The sequence below is a fragment of the Corythoichthys intestinalis genome, chromosome 19 (assembly GCF_030265065.1).
Source record: "Corythoichthys intestinalis isolate RoL2023-P3 chromosome 19, ASM3026506v1, whole genome shotgun sequence".
NCBI classification, from domain to species: domain Eukaryota; kingdom Metazoa; phylum Chordata; class Actinopteri; order Syngnathiformes; family Syngnathidae; genus Corythoichthys; species Corythoichthys intestinalis.
In genome coordinates, this window is record NC_080413.1 from 11120586 (window position 1) to 11147048 (window position 26463).

Consider the following 26463-nt stretch of genomic DNA (forward strand, 5'->3'; position numbering starts at 1 on the left):
GTCAAACGACCCCGACACCAAACTGACAACTCACACCTAGGCGTGAAGGGGGGGTTTCACTCTGGATAGCTGCAATTTGCATCTTGAATACTGTATTTGCATTCCAGACTTGTTCACTCCCGGGTTAGTGTAAAAATGATGAGAGGGCCATGTGGCATGAAACTACGACGAGCATCCAGGACTGCAGTTAAACCAGACTGTCTACATTTTAGAAAATTGAGTGTTAGAACATCTGGGACAAATCCCATCAAGCACCTTTACCTTGTCTTGACAAGTCCGACATTCAGTTGTCAAGGTTCACAGTTTATTATGTCGAAGCACACAATGACCAAAGAACTCTCCACAGCAGCTAAAACAGCTGTTTTGTCACAGCAAACACAAGCTTCAGTATACAGTACATACAGTGCTGGCCAAAAATATTGCCACCCCTGCAATTCTGTCACATAATGCTCAATTTCTTCTAGAAAATGTTTGCAATCACAAATGCCTTGGTAGTAATATATAATTGCAGCCAGTTAAAATGGATTAAAGTTGACTCAACCTCTGTCTTGTGTCCTTGTGTGTATCACATTGAGCACGGAGAAAGGAAAGAAGACGAAAAGACTGTATGAGGACTTGAAAAGCAAAACTGTGAGGAAGCATTGGCAATCTCAAGGCTACAAAGACCTGAATGTTCCTGTGTCTACCGTGCACAGTGACATCAATAAGTGTAAAGCCCATGGCACTGTGGCTAACCTCCCCAGATGTGGACGGAAAAGAAAAATTGACGAGAGATTTAGACGAAAGATTGTGCGGGTGGTGGATAAAGAACCTCGACCAACATCCAAACAAGTTCAAGCTGTCCTGCAGTCCGAGTGTACAACAGTGTCAACCCGTACTATCCATCGGCGTCTGAATGAAAATGGACTCTATGGTAGGATACCCAGGAAGACCCCACTTCTGACCCAGAGACATACAAAAGCCAGGTTGGAGTTTGCCAAAACTTAGCTGAGGAAGCCAAAAACGTTTTGGAAGAATGTTCACTGGTCAGTTGAGACAAAAGTAGAGCTTTTTAGGAAAAGGCATCATTATAGAGTTTACAGGGTGGGAAAAAAACGAGGCCTTCAAAGAAAAGAATACGGTCCCCACAGTCAAACACGGCGAAAGTTCCCTGATGTTTTGGGGTGGCTTTGCTACCTCTGGCACTGTACTGCTTGACTGTGTGCATGGCATAATAAAGTCTGAAGACTACAAACAAATTTTGCAGTATAATGTAGGGCCCAGTGTGAGAAAGCTGGGTCTCCCTCAGAGGTCATGGGTCTTCCAGCAGGACAATGACCCAAAACAAACTTCAAAAAGCACTAGGAAAGGGTTTGAGAAAAAGCACTGAAGACTTTTAAAGTGGCCAGCAATAATTCCAGACCTGAATTCCATAGAGCACCTGTGGAGAGATCTGAAAATGGCTCTATCAACTCCTGACCTAGTCAGTCAAACCACCAGTGTTTATTTGAATCATCTTTGGTTTGAATGTGTCCACGGGAGTCTAAAACGGCGTTTGAGCCAAAGGACGTGAATAAAAGTAAATTGACTAAGATGAAGATGTTCTGTAATATGATGCCAATAAGAATTGAAATTTTAAAATGGCTAACTGCTTTAGATTAAATGTTAACTGCTATCAGTTAGCTACCAGTTAGCTTAAAGGTAGAGGCTGTGGCTGTGACTGGCTGGATTACTATGAATGTCATGAATATTTATACAACTGCTGGAAAACCTAATCCAAGTATCGATAGCTGATGAATTTCATTGTTAACTCTTTTAGCGAGTGATCACTGCCAGCTCTACCAGTCCAAATGGATCGGATATCTATCGACGTCAATGGCAGGACAAATTAAAAATAACATCAAGTCAACCTATTTATATGTAAGATGCTTTTCATTAAAGTGTAATACTACAGAAAGTGTCTTTAAAATCATACCAAACCAACAGTGAACATGACATAACTCATTTTACAAGGCTGAATTCAGCTGCTCCCTGGTAAGACCAACATATACTCAGTTTTTGTTTGAGCTAATGTTTTTTTTTTAAATACATTCGTAATTCAGCTTATAGGTATATTTTGCCATTGTTTGTCGGAATATATGTTTTAACCATTTGTTAAGAGCATTGTTAAAAAAAAAAAAACTATAGCATTTAAGCTAGCGGATTTTTGCTATGCAAGTTAGCCAATTGTTCTTTTGTTGTACTTATATCCTCTTTTATTCATTTTTATACCATTTGAGGCTCAGCTCAGGTATTTTATGTTCCTCATCCGATTACTCGATTATTCGAAGTAACTAGTTTAGGGTTAGCTGCAGCTATCGATTATTTTACTAGTCGATTAATTGATGAACTAGTTACTTCGAATAATCGAGTCATCAGATAAGGAACATAAAAAATTAAAATACCTGAGCTGAGCCTCAAACGGTATATAAAAAAAAGCAAAAAAAAATGAGGTTTTATGTACAACAAAAGAACATTTAGTTAACTTACATAGCAAAAGGCCGCTATCTTAAATGCTATAAAACGCTAATGTTTTTTTTTTTTTTTAAACAATGCCCTTAAGAAATAGTTCAGACACATATTCCCACAAAAAAACGGCTAAATATACCCATAAACTACTTTACGAATGCATTAAAAAAACATTAGCTCAAACAAAAACTTAGGTTATGTTGGTCTTAACAAGGAGCAGCTGGATTCAGTCAAGTGAAATGAGGCAGACTAGAGGGCAGTGTATCCACCAAATCAATAAAACTAAATGCAAACACTTTCAAAACAAACCATTAGAATGCCACTTTAATTAAACGAATACTCGAAGCAGCAAAATTTAATTCGAATATTTTTTTCTAATTGAATACTCGAGTTAATCGATTAATCGTTGCAGCACTAAACTAGTTCGTTGATTAATCGACTACTAAAATAATCGATAGCTGCAGCCCTAACTGTCAAGTCCCTACTTTGCACCAGGTACTGTTGTTATTTCGCCCAGAGGCCAACCACCTCTTAATTAAATAAACCATCTTCCATCCATTTTGATCTGATTCACACTTCACCATCTCTGCATATTCCCGCTCACCTGTACAACCAGGAAAAGGCTTCATTGCAGCAACTCAAGATAGTGAGATTTGAGTACTGAATTAGTGTTCTACAATGTAAAATTACATTAGTGCAGTCATTTTTTTGACACGGTCACCATTTATTAGGACCTTTAATGAAGAGTTACATGAAATCACTTCATATTTCTACACGAGATTCTTTTCAGAACCCCTTCCTCATTGTGCTCTTACATAACAAGCCCTGTTAAAATGCAGCATATTATTACTTAAATGTAGTCTCGCTCTGGGATGTCTCTTTATTCTTTTTGTCGTATACCTCGCCTGCCCTCTTCCTTTGTTCCCCTTCCACTTGGCTTTCTGTCCGCTCTCCTCGTGTTCAGTATGTCACGGCGGTACGCGTGGTGCTTTAAGCGCTAATTGATTGGACTGCGGAGGAGAGTCGAGAGGATGTATGTTAATGTCAACGGGAAGCTCGGACGAACTGTACTTTGAAGAAAGAGTGAGCGTACTGAGAAGTCAAAAACAGTGATCCCTCATTTTTCGCAGTTATTGTGGACCAGAACCCGCCATCATAAATGGAAAAAAAAAAGTTGGGTGTGTATTCAATGTATTTATACAGATTTAGCATTGGAGCATATAAGACATGTTTTTTCACTTTAGCACTTCGAAAGTAATAATTATGATATGTGTTAAACATGTTACTGTCCCACTGAATTATTTTAAAATAAGAATAAAGTAGAAAAATGCTTGTCCTTATTAAATTTTTCATTGAGTGAGTCCACTCAAATGCGCTCAAGCCACTCACTTATACACAATGAGTTGCCACAGCAACTGTTTCACAAGTTAAGCGATGATTGACGCATGCGGTACTTTGAAGTTTTGACTTCCAAGCTCTGTCAAGATCAAACCTTAGCCTCTGTCAATGATCGTTAACTTTATTAAGCATCTCCAGTGCACTGCCTGACCAAGAAAAGCAGCAGGAGAGAAAGTGGGATTTGTTGTTTTGATTCTATTTTTTTTTTTTTTTTCTTAATTGAAAAAAAATCCATGATGGACTGAGGGTGCGAAGTTTGAAGTGCGAAGTAGCGAGGGATCACTATAGTGAGATTGCAATTTTGGCACAAGGTTTTCATATTGTTAGCTCCATTAAATGGTTAAAATATACAGTGCTGCTCGAAAGTTTGTGAACCCCACAGCGATGGTCAGATTTTTTGTAAAAAAAAAACTAAAATAACCTTATTAAATGTTAAGTTATACCCAAATCCACAATACTGACATTCCAAATAATGGACTGAAACAAAAGAAATAGTTATATTGTCATTCTTTATTTAACAAAAGTGGTTGATTTAAGAAAAACTCAGATATCATGTGTGCAAAAGTATGTGAACCCCTTCAGTTAATAGGATATTGCGCCTCCTTTTGCAGAGATTACCTCAACCAAACGGTTTCTGTAGTGACTAATCAGCCTCTCACATCTACTTTGGGGGATTTTTGCCCATTCTTCCTTGCAGAACGCAGTCAGTTGAGAGAGGTTTGATGGGCGTCTGGCATGAACTGCTCGCTTCAGGTCCCGCCACAGCATTTCAATGGGATTTAGGTCAGGACTTTGACTGGGCCAGTCCAGAACACGAATCTTCTTCTTTTTCAGCCATTCCTTGGTTGTATTGCTGGAATGCTTAGGATCATTATCATGTTGCATGATCCACCTTCTGCCAAGCTTTAACTTCAAAACAGATGGCGTCAGGTTATGTTCTAGGATTTGACAATATTCCTCAGAATTCATGATTCCCTGGACTATGTGGAGTTGTCCAGGTCCTGAGGATGAAAAGCAAGCCCAGATCTTGACATTCCCACCTCCATGCTTCACTGTTGGGAGAAGGTTCTTTTGGTGGTATGCAGTGTTGACTTTTCGCCAGACATGGCGGTTTTGGTTGTGACCAAACAGTTCAATTTTGCACCTACATCAGTTGATGAAAACTCTTTTTAATTTAGTCTCGACAACACAACTGTTAAAAAAACACAAAAAAAAACTACTGAATTGATTGATTAGGAAATCAGGTTGAAATAATAGAAAATTCCAAAATGTTGATGGGGTTCACAAACTTTTGAGCAGCACTGTACATCCATTTCATGTTAGCTTGAGATGATTGCAACTAACTTGAGCTGGAGGTAGGCATGGACTGATAAGAGTTTCTCACAATTTGATAACCATGTGCAAAAATATTGTTGGTATTACGGTATCTGAATCATCACGACATCACTGCTCTGCTCGTTTACTTCAAAAACATCGGTGCACCGCTTGTAAAGTCAAGTCTGCAGATCTGACACCTCATGTCAGGTGCCTTGACTTTTAAAAACCTCAGTATACTTACATACCAGTTTTTTCCGCATAGTCGCCTAGTGGCGGAACATGCGTGAACTTTTCATCAGCCAACTACAAAGCAGAAAAACAATGACTTCCATTGAAATTTATGCTTCAGGAGAATTTCAATCTAGAGCTGCAGCTATCAATTATTTTAGTAATCGATTTATCTACTCAGTTCAAATAATTGAGTAATCGGATTAGGAACCCCTTCTACCTGAATTTTTCTGCGGTGGAAATTTACTTTTACTCTACTCAAACACCAGCACAAAGTGCAATTTTTTGGGTCGGGGATATTTTATGGTTTTATTGATTATTTTTAATGTTACTGTGTTTTTATGACAAATGAGCACATACGTTTGCCTTTTTGAAGTTGCATTTTGTCTCAGCCATTTTCAAAGAGCCAAAAATAGCAAAGAGGGCGTGCTAAACCTCATGATTTCATTTCGATGGGTAAAGTTTCATCCAATCATCTCCCAGAAGTGACAATAGCAAATAAATTCAGTGTATTTATTGGGTTAGAGGCGAACGTGTCATGTCCTTCAGCAGCGTGCTCAGGTCTGAAGGGGTTAATGCGTTGCAGAATAAATTTTGTGATGTTGAACAAACGTTTGCTAAAATCGCACTTTCAAAGAGCACTAATGTGAATAACAAAAAAAATCTCAAGTGTTTTCTTCATACTATGCAGAATTGCACTTTCATTTAGAAATAAAATACCTGAGCTTAGTGTCAAATAGTATCAAAAAAATAATAAACAAAGATCGAAGTACAACAAAAGAATAATTGGCTCACTTGTATAGCAAAAGTACCCTAGCTTAAATGCTACAAAATGTGAATATTTTCTTTGTTTACAATGCTCTTAACAAATCGTTCAAATACATAATCCCACAAAACACTGCTAAATATACCTTTAAACTAAATTACGAATTAAAAAAAAAAATCCTCAAACAATAACTTACCATATGTTGGTATTAACAGGGAGCAGCTGGATTCAGCCATGTTAAATGAGTTATGTCATATTCACTGTTGCCACTAGAGGGCAGTGTATCCAGCCAAATATATGAAATGGAATGCAAACACTTACAAAACAAATCATTACAACGCCACTTAAATTAAACGAATCCTCGAATCAGCATAATTTAAATTCAATTCTTTTTTTCTAATCAAATTACTCGAGTTAATCGATTCATCGTTGCAGCACTATTTCAACCAATCAAAAACTGCAAATTAGAAGTGTGTGAATGAATACATGTTTGTTTACCTTGTTGAGAGTCTGTGAAGCTGCAAGGCTCTCCGACAGGCGTGGGTACGTATAGGAGCTGTACGGATGGGCCTGGGCGGGGTTCTTAAAGGGCCCGCCAGCAGCATAGGGGACATTGGGTTCCTGGAGCCCGGAACCCGAACGGGACCGCTGCCTGATGGCCGGCGTGGGGCTGGTCTGCATCACGTACGAGCTTTTGGGCCTCTTGTCGTAGTCGTCCCGCACGCCACCGTAGCTCCACTCGCTGTCCGGGTAGTTGATCTGCTCACTGTGAAGGGAAGCACGCGACGGGGTCCCCACCGACGTGTCCCGGTAGTCCTGGCTGGATGAGCCGCCCACTGACGCACGATAATAGCCGCTAGAGCCCACCCCGCTCCCCACTGTGGAAGCCACCTCGTCCGTGGAACGCCCCTTGCTCTCTAAGTAAGTGTGGTAGTCCGGTGGGAGCTTGCCGTAGTCCGACTTTTGGGGCATGGCGTCCGGGTAGAAAGGGCTACGGATGTGGTGCGAGTGGCCGTTGTGCTTGGTAAAGCGGTAGTGCCGCCCTACTGCCCAGTCCCCTTCCGCGGAGAAACCCGGCTTGTCCAGAGGATAGTCCCGGCCACCAGAGGCATCCAAGTCGCAGGAGTAGCGCGAGTAGTAATGGCCGAAGCCGTTCTCCTCAGGACCCCCGGGACGAGCGCCCACCAAGGGCCTGGAGCCGGCCCCCGCCTGGTGCGCCCCCGGCGGGCTCTCCTTGCGCAGTGAGTTGGAGCGTGTCACCGAGATGTTATCAAACTCCTCCAGCAGGCCGTTGATGGACGCGTCTTTAGGGGGCCGGTTTCCCCGCACGATGGTCTGCGAGAGGAACAAAAACACCATCAGTATCCACAATACCCAAACGGAGAGTGACGGCAGGCCGATTACGATGGGTGTGCATTCCATTTCAGTTCAGCCATTCCATTCCGAGAACTGAATGAATTGAAATTCATTAGGAGGGGAGCACAATTTCAATTCCTTTGGCTTTGGGACAAGTATGAAGTCAATCATCACTTGCAATGAATGAACAGGCAATCTTCAAAATGGATTTGACTACATGCTTTTGTTGAACCAGTTTTTACATGTGGTATAATTCAGATTATGGGTACCAAAAGATTAGGACTCTTACATTTATTCATCCATCCTGGACTGATTGATATACTACATAAAACAAACACTCAATCACAGCTCTTCAATAAACATAACATACTCACTTTCTTAAATTAATTCAAACCCAGAACCTTGAAACTGTGAGGGAGATACGCAAACCAAAATAGCATGACAGCCAGGCTCATTTTGACTATTTCCAGGCATATCCCGCAATATTCCCGTTGAAAATGACTCAGGATTTACCCGTGTCATGTCTTTCAGACATGGGGAGATGTACCGGGAATTACCTGGGTTGGACACTTTCAGACTATTCCCGTGTTGGCGGGAAGCGGCCGGACATTACGTCATTTTTGGTCGACATCGGCAACAAAATAAACCACACATTTTCAAAGATGGACGATGGACTGTCTCTTTCTTGGCTCTAAGATCCAGTAGCAATTTAATTTCGTTATGTTTCCAGTTTAATTTTGCTATCTCTCCAGTTTGCCATGTTGATAAATACGATGTTTGTTTTCATCTTACAGCGAAGAAAGAGGAAATGACGATCAGCCTGCCATTATAATCATCACCATAGTCATCAGCCTTCCCACTGTGACCCGGGAATTAAACGACTGCTTTCATACATGCTGCGTCTTGGGTAAATCCCGGACATTATGCTTGGATGCGACCTGGTTAATGTCATCTACGTGTCAGTCGACCCGTGAAATTGCTTTCTGACATCTGGGCTATCCTGCGATTGAACTGGAGTTTAGCGTATGTCTGAAAGGGGCTAAAGAGGAGCATGTTGTAGGCCAGTGGTTCTCAAATTGTGGTAAATGTAACCAGCAACAGTGGAACTTCCTCTAGTGCAGGGGTGCTCATTACATCGATCGCGATCTTCCAGTTGACCACAACGCTAGTGTGGGTAGCTTGAGGTAAAGGTAAAATCGGGCCTAAAAAAAAATCCAGCCCGACCCAACCCAGGTCCGCGGGTATTAAAGCCCGACCCGGCCCGAAACCGATCAATTAACTTGATTTGCAGGCCCGAGCCCAAAACAGACCGAAATTTGATGTTTTATTTGTGAGGACTCAGGAGGAGGAGGAAAGGGAGGGGATGCGTCAGTCAGTCCTGGACAGAGCACTGCTTGGGGAAAAGGGACTGACCAATATTCACCATCTTTATGCTTGAAGAACAAAAAAGTCAATTTTCTCTTTTAACAGGTTCTTCTCTAAATGAACAAATGATGATGACACACAATTCTGGAACAAAAAGAATGCAATAATTACCTAATATAAATACTTTTATTAAGGAAAGAATAAATAAAAGCAAGCCCGCCAGGACAAATATCCCCGAGAGCCCCACCCAGGTGCCTTCGAGAAGATCTGCCCCGAACTCCAATGTACAGTGGGGCAAATAAGTATTTAGTCAACCACCAATTGTCCAAGTTCTCCTACTTGAAAAGATTGGAAGGGCCTGTAATTGTCAATATGGGTAAACCTCAACCGTGAGGGACAGAATGTGGAACAAAAAAAAAACAAACAAAAAAATCACACTGTTTGATTTTTAAAGAATTTATTTCCAAATTAGAGGAGAAAATAAGTATTTGGTCATCTACAAACAAACAAGATTTCTGGCTGTCAAAGAGGTCTAACCTCTTATAACGAGGTCTAACGAGGCTCCACTCGTTACCTGTATTAATGGCACCTGTTTTAACTCACTATCAGTATAAAATACACCTGTCCACAATCGCAGTCAGTCACACTCCAAACTCCACTATGGCCAAGACCAAAGAGCTGTCGAAGGACACCAGAGACAAAATTGTAGACCTGCACCAGGCTGGGAAGACTGAATCTGCAGTAGGTAAAACCCTTGGTGTAAAGAAATCAACTGTGGGAGCAATTATTAGAAAATGGAAGACATACAAGACCACTGATAATCTCCCTCGATCTGGGGCTCCATGCAAGATCTCACCCCGTGGCGTCAAAATGATAACAAGAACGGTGAGCAAAAATTCCAGAACCACACGGGGGGACCTAGTGAATGACCTACAGAGAGCTGGGACCACAGTGACAAAGGCTACTATCAGTAACACAATGCGCCGCCAGGTACTCAAATCCTGCACTGCCAGATGTGTCCCCCTGCTGAAGAAAGTACACGCCCAGGCCCGTCTGCGGTTCGCTAGAGAGCATTTGGATGATCCAGAAGAGGACTGGGAGAATATGTTATGGTCAGATGAAACCAAAATAGAACTTTTTGGTGGAAACACAGGTTCTCGTGTTTGGAGGAGAAAGAATACTGAATTGCATCCGAAGAACACCATACCCACTGTGAAGCATGGAAACATCATGCTTTGGGGCTGTTTTTCTGCAAAGGGACCAGGACGACTGATCTGTGTAAAGAAAAGAAAGAATGGGGCCATGTATGGAGAGATTTTGAGTGAAAATCTCCTTCTATCAGCAAGGGCATTAAAGATGAGACGTGGCTGGGTATTTCAGCACGACAATGATCCCAAACACACAGCCAGGGCAACAAAAGAGTGGCTTCGTAAAAAGCATTTCAAGGTCCCGGAGTGGCTTAGCCAGTCTCAAGATCTCAACCCCATAGAAAATCTGTGGAGGGAGTTGAAAGTCCGTGTTGCACAACGACAGCCCCAAAACATCCATGCTCTAGAGGAGATCTGCATGAAAAATGGGCCAAAATACCAGCAACAGTGTGTGAAACGCTTGTGAAGAGTTACAGAAAACATTTGGCCTCCGTTATTGCCAACAAAGGGTACATAACAAAGTATTGAGATGAACTTTTGGTATTGACCAAATACTTATTTTCCACCATGATTTGCATATAAATTCTTTAAAAATCAAACAATGTGATTTTCTGTTTTTTTCCCCTCACATTCTGTCCCTCATGCTTGAGGTTTACCTAGGGTGACCATATTTTGATTTCCAAAAAAGAGGACACTCAGCCCGGCCTCAAGACACTTGAATTTTACTCGAAGTTCACTCAAGATGCCCCTATCACTTTAATATATTTAAAGTGTGCCCCCTCACTCTGGATGGAAAAATGCATTTTGAAAAAAAATATATATATTATAAATATATATAAATATATTGCAGACCCATTGAAATGTAGTCCAGTCAATACACATAAACACAGTAGGCTATGTGTCAACTAAACATTTTTATAAATTACTATAGCGACAATTGTCCTTGACAAATTGTTATTCCCATTCAATTGATATTCTCATTCAATGTTCTAGATTGCACACAAACAATAACCGAAAAAACTGACAAACTATTCAACCAGCATGTTTCCAAACGTTGCAGTTCAAAACTACGTTTCCCATTATGCCTAGCGTGGTTTAGCTTACTGATAGTTAGCTGAGGCAAAAATCAAACTTTGCTATAAAAGTTTACAATCATCGGCAGCGTAACGATGCGACACCAAACGGGATTTTACAGTCAAAGCTCCGACAGAAGTCAACAGTTGCCATTATGTACGTATTTATCGTAAAAAAAAATTAACAACTGGGCAGGTGTTGTGGCCAAATCGTCAACCCAGTAGATGGCGGTAATGCCTCATGATAGGGGTAAACTGCCAACAAAAACAAGAAGAACTACTTCTTCCATCTCTTCTAGTAGGAGCCATGTCAACTGCTGCCACCCTGCGGTCGGAGGGATTCTCTTCAAATTGGTCCCGTGACAAATCATAAAAAACGGACATTTTTATGAATTTATAAAACCCGCCCGGACGACGAGGATACTACGTGAAAGTAGGACTTGTCCGGGCAAAAGAGGACGTTTGGTCACCCTAGGTTTACCCATGTTGACAATTACAGGCCTCTCTAATATTTTAAAGTGGGAGAACTTGTACAATTAGTGGTTGACTAAATACTTATTTGCCCCACTGTATACACTTTTTGATATTTCCAATGCAAATAGGCAGGCACTCATGTTAACCCATGAAGTGGCTCACAAGAATGTGGAATTTTACTGGGCAGCTGTGTTATCTGTTTACGACCTTGCGTCAGAGAAGACTCTGAGAGCTGCGCAAATCATATTATAAAGACAAAATGATATCAAGTATCAAGTACAATAAACAAACATATGGGAAAAAATATCTCTACACTATTTAAGCTACTCTCAGTCAGAACATATTGTACGTCTGGCTCCGTCAATGGCAGCTAATGGGATAATGTTGGCCCTGATGGTGGTACTCGTGTACTACCTTTGAGATGATACTTGTGTAATATTTGAGAACTGTCATAGAGATTTTGCATGACTGTGACCAAATTTGAAGCACATTTGTCATTGCGTGTGGGTAGAGCATGTTGACTTACATGACTCACCAAAATTATTTTTAAAAATCGGGCCCTCAAGTCATTTTTTCTCAGCAACTGGAATTTCAGTAAGCATTACTAGGGAAAAAGTCATAAAACTACCATTAAGTAAGGTCGTGAGTTTGGGATTTCTTTTTTTCAGGCATAGCACAAAAAAATCCCCATCTTCAGATGCTAACAGGAAGCCGGCGGTGGATCCGAGCTGCTCCTTTCCCTGCCCCATTTCCCTCACTATGGATTAGCTTCATTTTCAGTGGGCGTACCGGGGGAAGCACTGTAGTAGTCGTGACAACGTGCACGCAAGCACACACGTATACAAAGAGAGCGCGATTAGGGGCGCGCGCACGCATGTGCAGGGGCGCAGAGGCAGCTTAAACATCAGGGGTGCTTCTCATCCCCTCCTACTTCACACTAAGCCCTTTACACGCCGTTGTCGCGGTGAGTCACGGTGAGCCGGTGCTGCACTAGTAGCGGATCACGACGCAAAAGGCGCACTTCAGCGTGAAGGGGGGGGGGAAATGCATGAAGCGAATCCAGACACAGCAGGTGCTTGTTTGTGCAAATATGTTGCGTGCGCAGTGTGGGTTGATGTGGATTTGCTGCATGTCAGGCAACAGAATACTTTTCAGGATAATAAGTGATAAAATTATCAGAATGAGCACCCAAAATTGAGATTTTATGAACGTTAAGCGTTTTTCTCGCTATAGAGAAAAAGCTTAACGTGGTTTTAAGAAAATATTGAGGAAATCGTTGTGATGTTTTCTGAAGTTGAAGTGGACATGAGTAGATTTGTCCAGCAAAATGTTAATGACTTTTTAGACACTGAGGCTAGGTTCATACCGAAGGTTTTATTGCACAATTCCGATATTTTTTTCATATCTGTTATTTTGGCAAGTCCGTTCGGACTACCTTTTGTCCATTGAGCCCGTTCAAGTATCACGCATGTGCAGTAATTTGCATTCTAACATGCACTGTGCAAACTGACCCACATGCGCTGGAGCATCAAAACAAAATGCTGGCTCAACGTCATTCTAGGGTGATCATATTTTGATTTCCAAAAAGATGACCGTAATTTCCCGAATATAACGCGCACTTTTTTCCCCCAAAATCAACTTGTAAAATCATGGTGCGTATTATAAACGGGTAAATGGATGGAGACAGAAATATACTATATATATTACATATATATATATAAACTAGGGCTGTCAAACGATTACAGTTTTTAATCGAGTTAATTACAGCTTAAAAATTAATTAATCGTAATTAATCGCAATTAATCGCAATTCAAACCATCTATAAAATATGCCATATTTTTCTGTAAATTATATATATATTCTGTAAAATAAATTGTTGGAATGGAAAGATAAGACACAAGATGGATATATACATTCAACATACGGTACATAAGGACTGTAGTGGGCATTTCACTCTTCTGTCATTTAAATCTGTCTATGCTGTCCTCACTCCGAAGCGTCTACTTTTTCCAAAGCTAGACAGGTAGAGAATGACGCCTTAATAATCAGACTTCCTTTTTCATCTGATTTATTAATAAAATGGTCTCAAACCATTGTCCTCTTTAGACCGTTGTAAAACTACAAAAAAAAGTACACAAGCATTGCATTAGCAACAACGTTAGCTTAGCACGCTATACAGGTTCACTAAACATAAACAAAAAGCGTCTCATACAAAAAATATAACATTTCGCTTACTAACATAATATGTACATTCTTTACTACAACCATACTTACGGACAAATCCTGTCCAAGGATCATATAAGCACAATATTACAACGTAGGCGTCAGCCCGAGACGTCATGCAGCCATATTGAACTGGCAAGAAAACAATAAACCATGTCGCAAAGCGACCACAAGAGTTCACTGTTAGACAGCACAAAAAGCCTTGCTATAAAACTTACCAAAAGGCAGAATACTGTCTCAGTGGGACATGTGCGTTAATTGCGTCAAATATTTTAACGTGATTAATTTAAAAAATTAATTACCGCCCGTTAACGCGATAATTTTGACAGCCCTAATATAAACCGATTTTTTTAATTGACACCACCACGTTGTGTTGAAGAAACGTATGTGGCGACCCGTTGCCGACCATTACGGTACGTGACGTCACCATTTTGTTTCGGTAATACTTCACTCTAATCGGCCGAATGATTTAGTCTTTGTTGAATTCTGCTTTTTTCACTCTTCATAAAGCACAGAATTTAGTTTCTTGAACTCATTTGAGTCAACGTTAATTGCAGCTCCGCAACTCAGACCATAACAAACGTCAGCACACACACTTCCTGTGTCCGTCAACCATATCTGTCCCTCAGGAAACTCGAACCCAAATAAGAATAGTTCCTATTGTTACTGTCGTGTCGACAGCGATGAGCTCACTCGGATTTCCGACTTACGTTCTCACTTTCATTTTATCGTATCAATCCATGGAAGAAACATTTATTCATCATGATGAAACGAGCTAAAGTTATACAGCAGCCTTTAAAAGAAAAGTCACATCTGTTTTGTTTTCTCCTAGATTCTGGTAAGTTGGAGAAGTTGTCAAATCATATTATTACCGTAAATATTGTCGGTTTATAGTAATGTTTTGAACTACCAATATGCTATGCTTGTGCTGTGTTTCACCAGTCAGTTAAATTGCATTTCTGTATCTGTACATGACCTCTGTTTTCTTGTATATTTCTATTTATTGGTGCTAAAATTAGGGTGTGCGTTATAAACGGGTACAATAATTTCCCCTAGATTTTACAAGTAAATTTGGGGTGTGCATTATACACGGGTACGCCTTATATTCCGGAGATTACGGTATGTTATATTCACTGTTGCCACTAGAGGGCAGCGTATCCACCCAAATCAATAAAACTAAATGCAAACTTTCCAAACAAACCATTACGAAGCAGCAAATTTGATTCGAAGCTTTTTCTAAACCATTAATCGTTGCAGCACAAGGAAAATTAGTCATCTAAAAAAAAAAAATAATTTTTAACAAGTAAAAATGTATTCAGTGAAGAGAATACTCAAGTAACTGCTTGCAATGTCTTTTTTCTTTCAACAATGGTATTTTTTTTTTCTCAGCGCAACATCATATATAGTAACTGTTATTATTATATTGTACTATAACCTATGACATCTATAACAAAAATTCTTGAATTCCAGCTAGAAAAATCTACAGAAATGAAACATCACCTGTCCAAAGAGCATGAATGCCCTCTAGTGGAGAAAACATATTATAATGGTCATATCTCCGCCAAATAAAAACTGGGAGAGGTTTCGGGTAAAGGTGACGTCAGCGCTCTAGGTGAAATAAGTTTCTTTTTCCGGTGCTTTAAAGATGCCACGTGATTGAACACGCCGGCGTGATCATAGGACTTCCAAAGTTGGTATAATGGACTAATGTGATTACTGTTGCAAAGTCTAATAGGTGAAACCGATTGAGGCACTGTGGGCATTTCTGGCTAAATTAAAGTAAAATATAATATGTAGAAGAAAGAGGAACAATATAACGACACTAGTGTAGCCCAAAGTAGCGGAGTAAGAGTACCGTTCCTTCTTCCCAAATCTACTCTGGTAAGAGCAAAATGTATAGTGTGTTAAAACTACTCTTAGAAGTACATTTTTCTCAAAAAGTTACTCTAGTAAATGTAACTAAGTAAATATTACGTGTTACTACCCAACTCTGGTGCCTAGTAACATGGAAAAGCAGGTAGCCACAGTTCCTACTGACAAAAAAACACTTGGACTTAGTTTGTAATAACATAACAAAAACTTCTAACTTGATTCATGTTCAGCAAAATATGTTAAAAAATCCATATCCATTTAAATGTTACAGGAATTTGATATTTGTATTTGAAATGATGACACATTTCTCGGGACACCCTGTATTATGTGTCACACTGATCCACATGTTTAACTTCCCAATATTTACGCATGTCATTTCCTGCCACTCGTTTTTAAATATTTGCACATCAATTAGGCCCGCGTGTCATTGCTAACACATGTGAAAGCTTAGTATCGCGCATATATTATTACAAGCCACAGAAGCGTATTTTAAAATGGCGGCAATCACACTGAAGCGCATGAAAGCCGCTAAATTAGCTGTCAGCTATAGTGTGCCTGCTCTGAATCCCCCTGAAGAAATTCTGTGCGCACCAGGTTCCTTGACACCATTTACTGTTGAATGGTGGGGAATTTGGAAAATCCTAGTATAAAAAGTTATGTTTGGGGAAATTACTAGCCTAGAAAAAAATTTGAATATTGTGTCTATCATGAGGAAACTCATAAAAATGTCTAAAATGTTAACTGAACAAGAAGTATGACATTTTGGTGAACGGAATCATTATCAAACTTGTGGGATATGTTTGTAATATGAAACAGAAGAGGTGATTAAATATTGGGGTAATGAGGTCAAAGGTCACAGAGGTCAGGAGAGGAATTTTGCGGTTACTTGGTGACAAATTAGTCAAGCCTGTGTGAAATGACGAGTTGAGGAAAACGATGATATTTTGGGGCATGAGGGTAGGCAGTGCCCAACTTTGCTAAATACAGTGGTATGAAAAAGTATCTGAACCTTTTGCAATTTCTCACATTTCTGCATAAAATCACCATCAAATGTGATGTGATCTTCGTCAAAATCACACAGATGAAAAAACAGTGCGTGCTTTAAGTAAAACCACCCAAACATTTATAGGTTTTCATATTTTAATGAGGATAGTATGCACAAAATGACAGAAGGGGGAAAATAAGTAAGTGAACCCTCTGCCTAAGGAGACTTAAAGAGCAATTGAAACCAATTTTTAACAAACAAGTCAGGTGTGTGTCCAATCACTGATGAGTGTTTTAAATCTGCCCTGCACACTATAAAACACACACCAGGGAAGAACTTTCATGATGAGAAGCATTGTCTGATGTGCATCATGGCTCGGTCAAAAGCAGTGACGTGCGGTCAGGGGAGGCAGAGCCTCACCTGTCATCATGACAAAAAAATAATTATAGCATCAAATTTATATTAATATTTGTCCATTGTTCTTGATGTATGACTCATTTCAAACATTTTTTATAGTCAAAATCGCTGAATTTGCCCATTTCCTGCTCAAATAAGGAAATGAAACGAGAGGTGCGGCAGCAACGAGTAAAGCCTCACCTCTGATTGCGCAATCCATAACAAACTGGGTTGATACATGGAACTGGAGCGTGCTGGTTGCCGTACATCTGCATGTCGCCATTATAATGTTTCCAGATACGTTTATTTGACCTGATTTTCCACAGTCTGGCTAATGTCTTTAACCCTTAAAGTTTAATTTTTGTTAGCGAGATATTTAGTTTTGCTGATGGGAAATAAAACCGCAGTGAAAAGGCACAGCTTGCGGCAGATAGTACTCTGCCGCACTGCAAGGGGGCGTACGTGAAACTGGACTTTCCGTCAAAAGTGGACGCGATTAACAACACCGGAGCTAAAAGGTTTGTTTCAAACTATGGGACAGAAGATAACTCGCGCTTTTCAAACGGACTGGAACACCCGAAAAGACTGGCTATGTGGCTGTCCTTCGAAAAAATCGGCTTTGCTGCTTTCCCTGCCTTTTTTTCTCAACTTGTGTCAATGTCTGAACTAACACGAGATATTGTGACATTAAAAAACTACCACGAAGCCTCAGCAAACACGAGAGCTCGACCACTCACATTCAAAGCCTGATTGCTTTAAAAACTTTTGGAAGCTCAAGGATCGATTTGGCTTTGACGAACAGCGGAAGCTCAACGGTAGCATCCAGAACGCTAAGGTAAAGAGTTTGAAATACCTCATTAATGCAACCTGCATCCTAGCTAAACAGGAGTTAACGTTTCGTGGTAACGATGAGCGTGTAAGCTCTTCTAAACGTGGCATATATGTAGAACGATTACATGGTTTTGCTAAGAAAGATGAAAGGTTAGCTAGACATTTGGACACATCCACTGTGTGTTCTGGCTTGTCAAATAGAACACAGCGATCTAATTGAAGCAATCCTCTCCATTGAGGCGGAGAGATTTTTTTAAGGTAAAGGAAAATAAGGAGGACTTTTACAAAACGGGCGTAGGTTTACATAGGGACGGTAGGGACATAACACTACCAACTTTTCAGGATGCTAAAATTGTCCCCACCAACGTTTAAGCAACCTTATCTTTTTTGCATGATATAATGTTCAGTTATATAGAGAATTTAGATCTTTCAATTGTTCCATATGTTGTAAGGATATAATTGACCCTACCATTATTAAGGGAATTATTTTCATTATGTTTATGCTAATAAAAACCAGACATTTATTCAGGAAGTTTTCAAAATGTTTCTTTAGTATTTTTTGAAAACAAAGGTTTGAATCGAACAGTGTATCATCTGATCCAATGCACATAAAAGTTATTATCAGTAGATAAGGATTTATTTTGCATTGATCATTTTGCCTATTAATTAACTAGGTTCATATACATGAGAAATGTGGCCCTTTGCCCCCTTCATCCAATCTGTTTGGTCTTATTAATGTCCCGTCCCCAGCAAAAAGTGTACCTACATGCAGGTTATGCTGTTATATCGTCCCTACGAATGTTGAGACCAAACCTATGCTCTTCCAAAGTAACGGCGGTTTTTGTGGTGAAGGACAGGCGCAAGACCACAAACAGTTTTCATTTCAATCTTATAAAAAAAATTTTTTAAAAAGAGCTTAGACTAAGAAAAATACAATAGAATATTTAAAAACTAAATTTTGGCCTTAAATAAAATATTCTTTGTTTTTCTTTTCACACTTTTTGTTTAGCAATCTGTAATAAATTGATTAAAGTATCAGAATTACAAGTTTTAAAAACAACTGAATATTTCACTAAAGGTCAGAATTGAATTCTGTGGTTTTGTACACCACTCTTTACTCTCATTTATGTTGCATGAATTATCGCAAATGCATGTTATTTTCTTACTTTTACGTATCGATAATATGTACCGTGTGTGCATGTTTTGTGAAGAATGCTGATGAGATATGAAATAACCAGTAGCCAATTGAATGAGCTACCCTTTTTGGTTTATATATTTGGAAATCTGACACTAAAGGAGTCAGTGCCTCACCAACCGCACGTCCCTGGTCAAAAGAGCTGTCTGAAGACCTGCGATCAAGGATTTTTGATTTGTATAAAGCTGGGAAAGGATACAAAACCATATCTAAAAGTCTGGATGTGCATCAATCGACAGTCAGAGAAGTTGTCTACAAATGGAGAGAACTTGGCACTGTTGCTTCTCTCCCAAGGAATGGCCGCTCACCAAAGATGATGCCAAGAGTTCAGCGCAGAATACTCAAAGAGGTAAAAAAGAACCCTAGAGTGGCTGCTAAAGACTTACAGAAATCACTGGCACAGTCCAATATCTCTGTCACACATCAACTATATTTAAAACTATGGCCAAGAATGGTGTTCATGGGAGGACTCCACGGAGGAAGGAATAGCTGTCTAAAAAAAACATTGTTGCTCGTTTAATGTTCGCAAAAAGGCATTTGGACATGCCACAGAAGTTTTGGCAAAATATTTTGTGAACTGATGAAACCAAAGTTTAACTGTTTGGGAGTAACACACAAGGTCATGTTTGGAGGAAAAATGGAACAGCTCACCAACATCAACACCTCATCCCCACCGTGAAGCATGGTGGAGGGAGCATCATGATTTTGGGCTGTTTTGCTACCTCAGGGCCTGGATAACTTCATTATTCATTATTCCAATCATTATTGGAAGAATTAATTCAAACATTTATCAGGATGTCTTGCAGGAAAACCTGAGGCCGTCTGTCAGACAGTTGAAGCTAAAAAGAGGATGGATGCTGCAACTAGACAATGATCCAAAACGCAGATGTAATTCAACTTCAGAATGGTTTCAGATGAACAAAATACATGTTCTGGAGTGGCCAAGTCAAAGTCCAGACTTGAACCCCAGTGAGATGCTGTGGCATAACCTTAAGACACTGATTCATGCCAGACATCCCAGGAATCTGACTGGACTACAGCAGTGTTGTAAAGAAGAATGGGTCAAAATTAGTCCTGATCGATGTGCCAGACTGATCTGAAGCTGCAGAAAGCGTCTGGTTGAAGTTATTGCTGCCAAATACTAATTGCGATGGTTCACCTACTTATTTTTCCGCTTCTGTCATTGCTTGCATACTATCCTCATTAAAATATGAAAACTATAAATGTTTGGGTTGTTTTAGTTAAAGCAGACATTGTTTTTTCATCTGTGTGATTTTGACAGATCAGATCACATTTGTTGCTGGTTTTATGTGGAAATGTGTGAAATTCCAAAAGGTTCAGATACTTTTTATACAACTGTGTGTGGTAAATTTTCAGTTTTGGTCGATCTTAGCGACGGCTGTGGACAAGAGCGGTTGTGTTTTGCCTAAAGGAAGACTGCGTTTCCCATGAGGACCAGCGCATACCCGCATAGTCTCGTAGAATCATGATCCCTCTGTCGCCTGCAGATGGATTAAAAGACATTTCTGTTTCTAGCAGCTGTGTGAAGGATGAATAGTAATAAGGTAATGAATCCAGTTGTGGCTAAACAATAGGAAATGACAGTTAGCAACCGTGTGGCTTAGTGTAGCTAAAGAACTTATAAGTGTTGAGAAGTACTGTTGGCGGGGCGTCAGCCCAGCGCGGGAAAAGCCGGGCCAATGTTTATTCTTGAGTATCCTGGTAGCCTCCCCTTTTTTCCCCTCCTCAGACAAAACTTTTTGTGTCTTTTAGTGCTCTGCCATCTATGCAGAATTCGCGGGAAAGCGTTCGCATCGACTTCCATCTTTATAATGAATGGGGAAGGGGGAAGTAACGTAGTATGCCGTAAAGCAGTCAGTACATTTGTATTTTTTTGTGTGTCAGGGTTCCTGCCATCCTCCTCAAAGTTAATTAATGCTGGTGAAAGCTATACAGACCCCCCTCAAGATATGAAAGAGGTGCCATTCAACTAGTTGGCAGTATATCATTTCATATGTTAGGAAAATATTTTATAAATGTTGAGAAGTTACCTAGTGTTGCTTTAAGCTCGTTTTTGGATGTTTTTTTAGCAGATTTTGAAAGACCCAATAATAGGTCGAAAACAGCGATCCCAACATCTTGTTTCAATTAGATGAGAATTACAAAAAATGTGGGTCGTAACCAGTGTTGTCAGTAACACGTTAGTCACTCGTTACTGTAATCTGATTACTTTTTTCAGTAACGAGTAATCTAGCGCGTTCATTTTTCTACACCAGTAATCTGATCAAAGTTAGTTTCCTTAGTGTCTCTACGTTACTATTTTTTCATTGCCTCATAACGTATGTAGAATGAAGAATATTGTAGTCATGTACGAAGAGCATTTTGAATAGAAAATCCTAAAATAAAAGGGTTCCGGTACGTGTTTCCATGACAACCTCTTAGCTATTTCCTGTTTTGGTCTCGCGTCACGTGTTGTGGGACTGAGGCGGGTGGACATTCGCGCCAAGTGTTGAGACGTTGTGAGAGAATGTTAATCTGTGGATATCCGTGAATGAAGGTGAGTATTTTTCCTTCATTCTGGAGGGTATCAGCAAAAGGTTGGACCCCATTCATGCGCGGCCGTTTCGTAGCTTTGCGTAGCAACGATGGGCAGTCAAGGCTCCAAGTTGGCAAGCTTTGTTTACATTATATGCGTGTTGCACATTAATGCCGTGAGGTGATGTGTTTGTTTAGCATCTGTGGGATGTGTTGTAAGTCCGACTGAGTGTAAAGTGCTTAGTTGCCGCCACGTTTTGTGGCCAAAATGACCGCGTGTGTGTTGAGAGGAGTATTTCCGGGTTGTTAATGTGCACGGCTCTACGCGCATCGGCGCCCGCCACCACCTTTGTGTTTACTGCACTGTACAATCCACTTGTGTGTTGTTGATTAATGTGCCGTCAGTTTGCATTGTTTTTTATTGGCACTGATATGCTGTTAACCATAACCCGAAATTAAGAAGTTTTGACATTAGGCTTAATCTTAGAGTTAGCGGGATTTAATTGGTCGGTGGAGTTGATTTCAACAAATTCCAAGCAGTTTGTCAGATATTTGTTAGTTTCAGGGCTCCGGAGTGGCTAAGCAAGCGCGAAATTCTGATATTCCCCTTTAAATTTATGGAATTTTATTGTCATCATCATCAGTATCATTGACAATCATTGACATTTACAAAATGTGATATGATTTGCCCAAAGAAACCGAAGAAGACGACAAAGGCGGACGAGATAAAGCATATGCTTATCAGTTTCCCGTCCCCCATACAACTAAAGACGCACATTCAGGCATGGAACATACATCAAAACTGTAGAATAACACAGTCAACAATCTGGGTTTAGTGACTAAGCGTCCAGTCAAGCAGCTCGATTAATTTTAATTAAATTCCATCATAGGAAAGTCAATTACATGTGATGATATTTTTCTGTTGTCATTCTTATTGTTTAGGCGACAAAGGGAGAAAAATGGGTAAAAAGTAACTGATTACTTTTAAAGTAACTTGGTTACTTTGATAATGAAGTAATCAGTAAAGTAACTAGATTACTTTTTAGAGGCATAATCAGTAATCAGTAATTAAATGACTTTTTCAAGTAATCCGTGACAACACTGGTCGTAACATAAAACTAGCATCTAAAAAAAATCAGACGATTCACATTTTCTTTAGAATTAATGCATTTTTTTGCTGTTTTACTACCAACTCCCTTTTCAACTTTGACACAATTGTGATTCACTATTGTAGGCGGAGCATGATTATTCTCCACGTCAGCCGTCAGCAAGTTCTTCGTTTTGACGGAGTGTCACGCGTCTCCGTCACGCTCTTGTCACTTATGCTGAGGCAGGAAGGCGGCAAAGCGGCGATGTGCTGACATAAGAATACATCTGTACGTCTTTAAACACCTGCACAAGCCCCAAACCCACCCTCTCATGCTAACTCCATTCATCTGTCAGAGTGTTGACACGCACATCGGGGACGCCGGACTGAATGCGTGGATATAAAATATGTGTTAATATGACAGTCGAGAGCTTTGGGATCATCTGTGGGATTCGACATGATTGGACAGCCACTTTTTTAAAAATGTGAATTTAACTCAATCGCCATTAGACCAATCAGTTTTAAACTGTGAATTTGTTACAAAGAAGTCAAAGTAATTCATTAGAGTTGTCCGATATTATTGGGTAGCCAATAACATTGGCCAATAAAAGCGTTTAAAAATGAAGCTTGGATGATATCAACAACATTTGCATGTTACCTTCATAGTGAATGTTCGATATCACCCAACTAAGATGCTTTGGATTTGTTACATGAGCAAAACATTTGCATTCATGGTACAAAAATTAAATGAACAATAAATGATTGAAAAATAATTAATTATAAACTCATCACATTTAACTAAAGATAGACTGATTATTGGCCGGGCCGATTATCGGCGCCGATATTTGAAACTTTGATGTATATCGGCCTTTTTTAAAATCCAACTGGCCGATATGAAAAAAAATCCATTTAAAACTTGGTTACCGTAACTTTCGGACTATAATGCGCTACTTTTTTCCCCTCATTTTGAATCTTGCGGCTAATAGTACAGTGCGGCTTATTTGTTGATTTATTTGGGTTAATAGGTAACACTTTATTTGACAGCAGCGTCATAAGACTGCTATAAGAACGTCATAATTGTGACATGACACTATCATCGGCATCAATGAACGCTTATGACAGATGTCATTAAGCATCATCCGGCAAATTATGTGACTAACTCCATTTATGTCCAGCTCGGATCTTTCACAACTATTGAAAAGTGAGATAATTTGACGGATGACACAAAATGACATTTGTCATAAGCATTCATTAATGCTCATGGCGGTGTCATGTCATAATTATGATGGTCTTATCACAGTTTTATAGTGCCACTGTAAAATAAAGTGTTACCAAATACCAGAGCTAGCAATTAATAAAACAACTGGAAGGGTAACTGAAGAAATAATTATCACAGAACATGAATCTTGGTTGTTATTTACATCTGTAGCGCTGCAATGCATGCTAGGAGGCATGTTGGACGACGACAGTGTTTACAGCAGATGGCAGCAGAGGTTGACTGTCTCCCTCAAGGGAGCAGTGATGGCCAAATGAAGCTTCTTGAAGCAATGCAGCTTTGCTTTGTTCTCAAAGCTTCCTGGTGGTCTTATGAGAGTTTTGTGACGCCGCTGTCAAATAAAGTGTTCCCGGTTAATATCTTTATTTGGTGTAAATATACCATAATAGAATAAGGACAGCTGCGGCCTCTAGTTCAGTGCAGCTTATCTATTAACAAATGATGTTTTCGTGTCAAATTTGGTGGATGGCGGCTTATAGTCCGAAAATTACGGTATGTATATATAGACCTGTGTTTATATTTGTGGTTATATATTTTCTGTGGAAAAATGTCAGCGTCATTTATTTAACCTTTTAGTCAACTTTATAAGTGTTTCTGAGTCTTACAAATTCAGGCACCTCTGGAGCTATTATTTCTGATTTGTATGATTCAATAAAAATGCTTTAGGCATTTCAAGGAAGGTTAGTGTTTGCATTATTAAATTTTTTCCTGCCAATTTTATTACTTTTACTACAAATGAATATCGGCTCCAGAAATCGGTAATCGGCTCCGTTAACTTTAACCCATATCAGTCGATCGCTTCATAAAACTACTGCGTTACCAGAAATAAATAGTCACTAACAAAAGTAATAAAATACAAAAATCTGTGCAAAAACCCAGCAAAATGCAATTCGGGAATTCTCATTGCATTGGCATGTCCTATGATTGCCTGCTTGTATTTGTAATGCTTTGGTTGCCCCCTCGTGGCTCTTTGGGGTAACTACTGTAATCGTGATTTAATCATGAATGATTCTTTTTATTTAATTATGGAGATTTTCATGCTGATTTCAATTTATATTATTTATATGGGACCATTATTTTCTTTAACGTTAGTTGAAAATTGTTCTCTTACTTTTCACAGAATGTTTACTTTATTTAGTTGTTACATTTATCATTATTAAAGCATCCAGTGGGACATCACAATACAATTAGCAATAACACGTTAAGTGCACCAAGTGCATATATCATAGCGTAGCGGATTTTTTTAGTTGGACAATAGAGGTAGTCCCCGAGTTACGAACGAGCTCCATTCCTATGCTGGCAAGGTAACTTGAATTGGTTAAAAAGTCATCATCGGACAACTTTATCATATATTTTTCTGGACTCTTGCAGACACTGCACAAATGTAGCATTAATAATAATGGTTTGCTTTGTGACATATTGTAATAACTTGAGGAGCTCATCTGCTCACATTCATGCACACCGCTTTAATCACTGCCTTTAGGCAAGTAATGTTTTTTTTTTTTTCAGCTAATGCATGTTTCTGACAATAAACCACAGATGTCATCACTCTCCAAATGACATCAGTATGAAGATCCTTTTTTTCCCCCCTATTTTATAAGACGTTTGTTTGTAAGCAACACGTCTTCCAGTCAGAGCAGCGTGGAATCAACACCTCACACATTTGCGCTTGGCAGAGTTCATCGTAATGAAGTAATTAATCTACGGTTACGGCTCTGCGTAAAAGAGGGTTTACATGCAGGCTAACTCAATTAGCGATCAGCATTGGCCATGTAATAAAGCTGCTAATCAATAGCAGCGCGCGGAGGCTCGAGCGGCGGCTGCACGGGAGGCAGAAACTTTGCTGCCGCCATCGGCGAGGAGAGAGAGACAAGGTTAATTGTGTGCCAAATCACTGTCAAGCGCTAGGGATCGCGCCTGGAAATCTTTCCATTAATTTGAATTAGAGGGCTTATAGTGAGCGGCCTCCGCAGAAACAGCCCCCCCCTCCGCCGCCTCTTTACGTCCTTACGGCGGCGTGAGTCGGGTCGTGCTCGGCGTCGGCTCTGACAGCGGCCATATTTCACCGGCTTGCCGCGTTGGCCTGTCCTTTAGTGATAAGCTGTAATAGATCTACTCTCCGTGGCCTGTTCAAGGTAAGTACAGCAGAGGGGGGGAACGGGAAAAAACAGGGAGGGGGGCAAGAGAAGGGACAGGACAGGACAGGAAATGACAAGGAAGATGACAGGAAAGGAAATAAGTGCAGGAATGACAAAAGAAATTGCAAGAGGAAAATGAGAAAGAAACAAGGATGGAGTATGGGAAAAGGTGGAGATGAAGGAAAAACACATGGAAAGGAAAGTAGTGGACATTATAGAAATAGTGGAAAGGGGAAAAAATAGAGAGAGGAGAGGAGGAGGATGGGAAAAATACGAGTCAGAAGAAGAGCGTGATCAGGACAGGACAAGAGTG

General features: G+C 39.9%; 1 protein-coding gene across 3 annotated transcripts in view; it reads right to left on the minus strand.

The window, feature by feature from the left end:
- Nucleotides 1-26463, minus strand: part of pak5 (p21 protein (Cdc42/Rac)-activated kinase 5) — an 88312-nt gene that overhangs the window by 19865 nt on the left and 41984 nt on the right. For all 3 annotated transcript variants that reach the window (XM_057823011.1, XM_057823009.1, XM_057823010.1), the window contains one exon: nucleotides 6695-7531. In XM_057823011.1, coding sequence (XP_057678994.1) covers nucleotides 6695-7531 — 837 coding nt within the window. The remainder of the gene's footprint in view (nucleotides 1-6694; nucleotides 7532-26463) is intronic.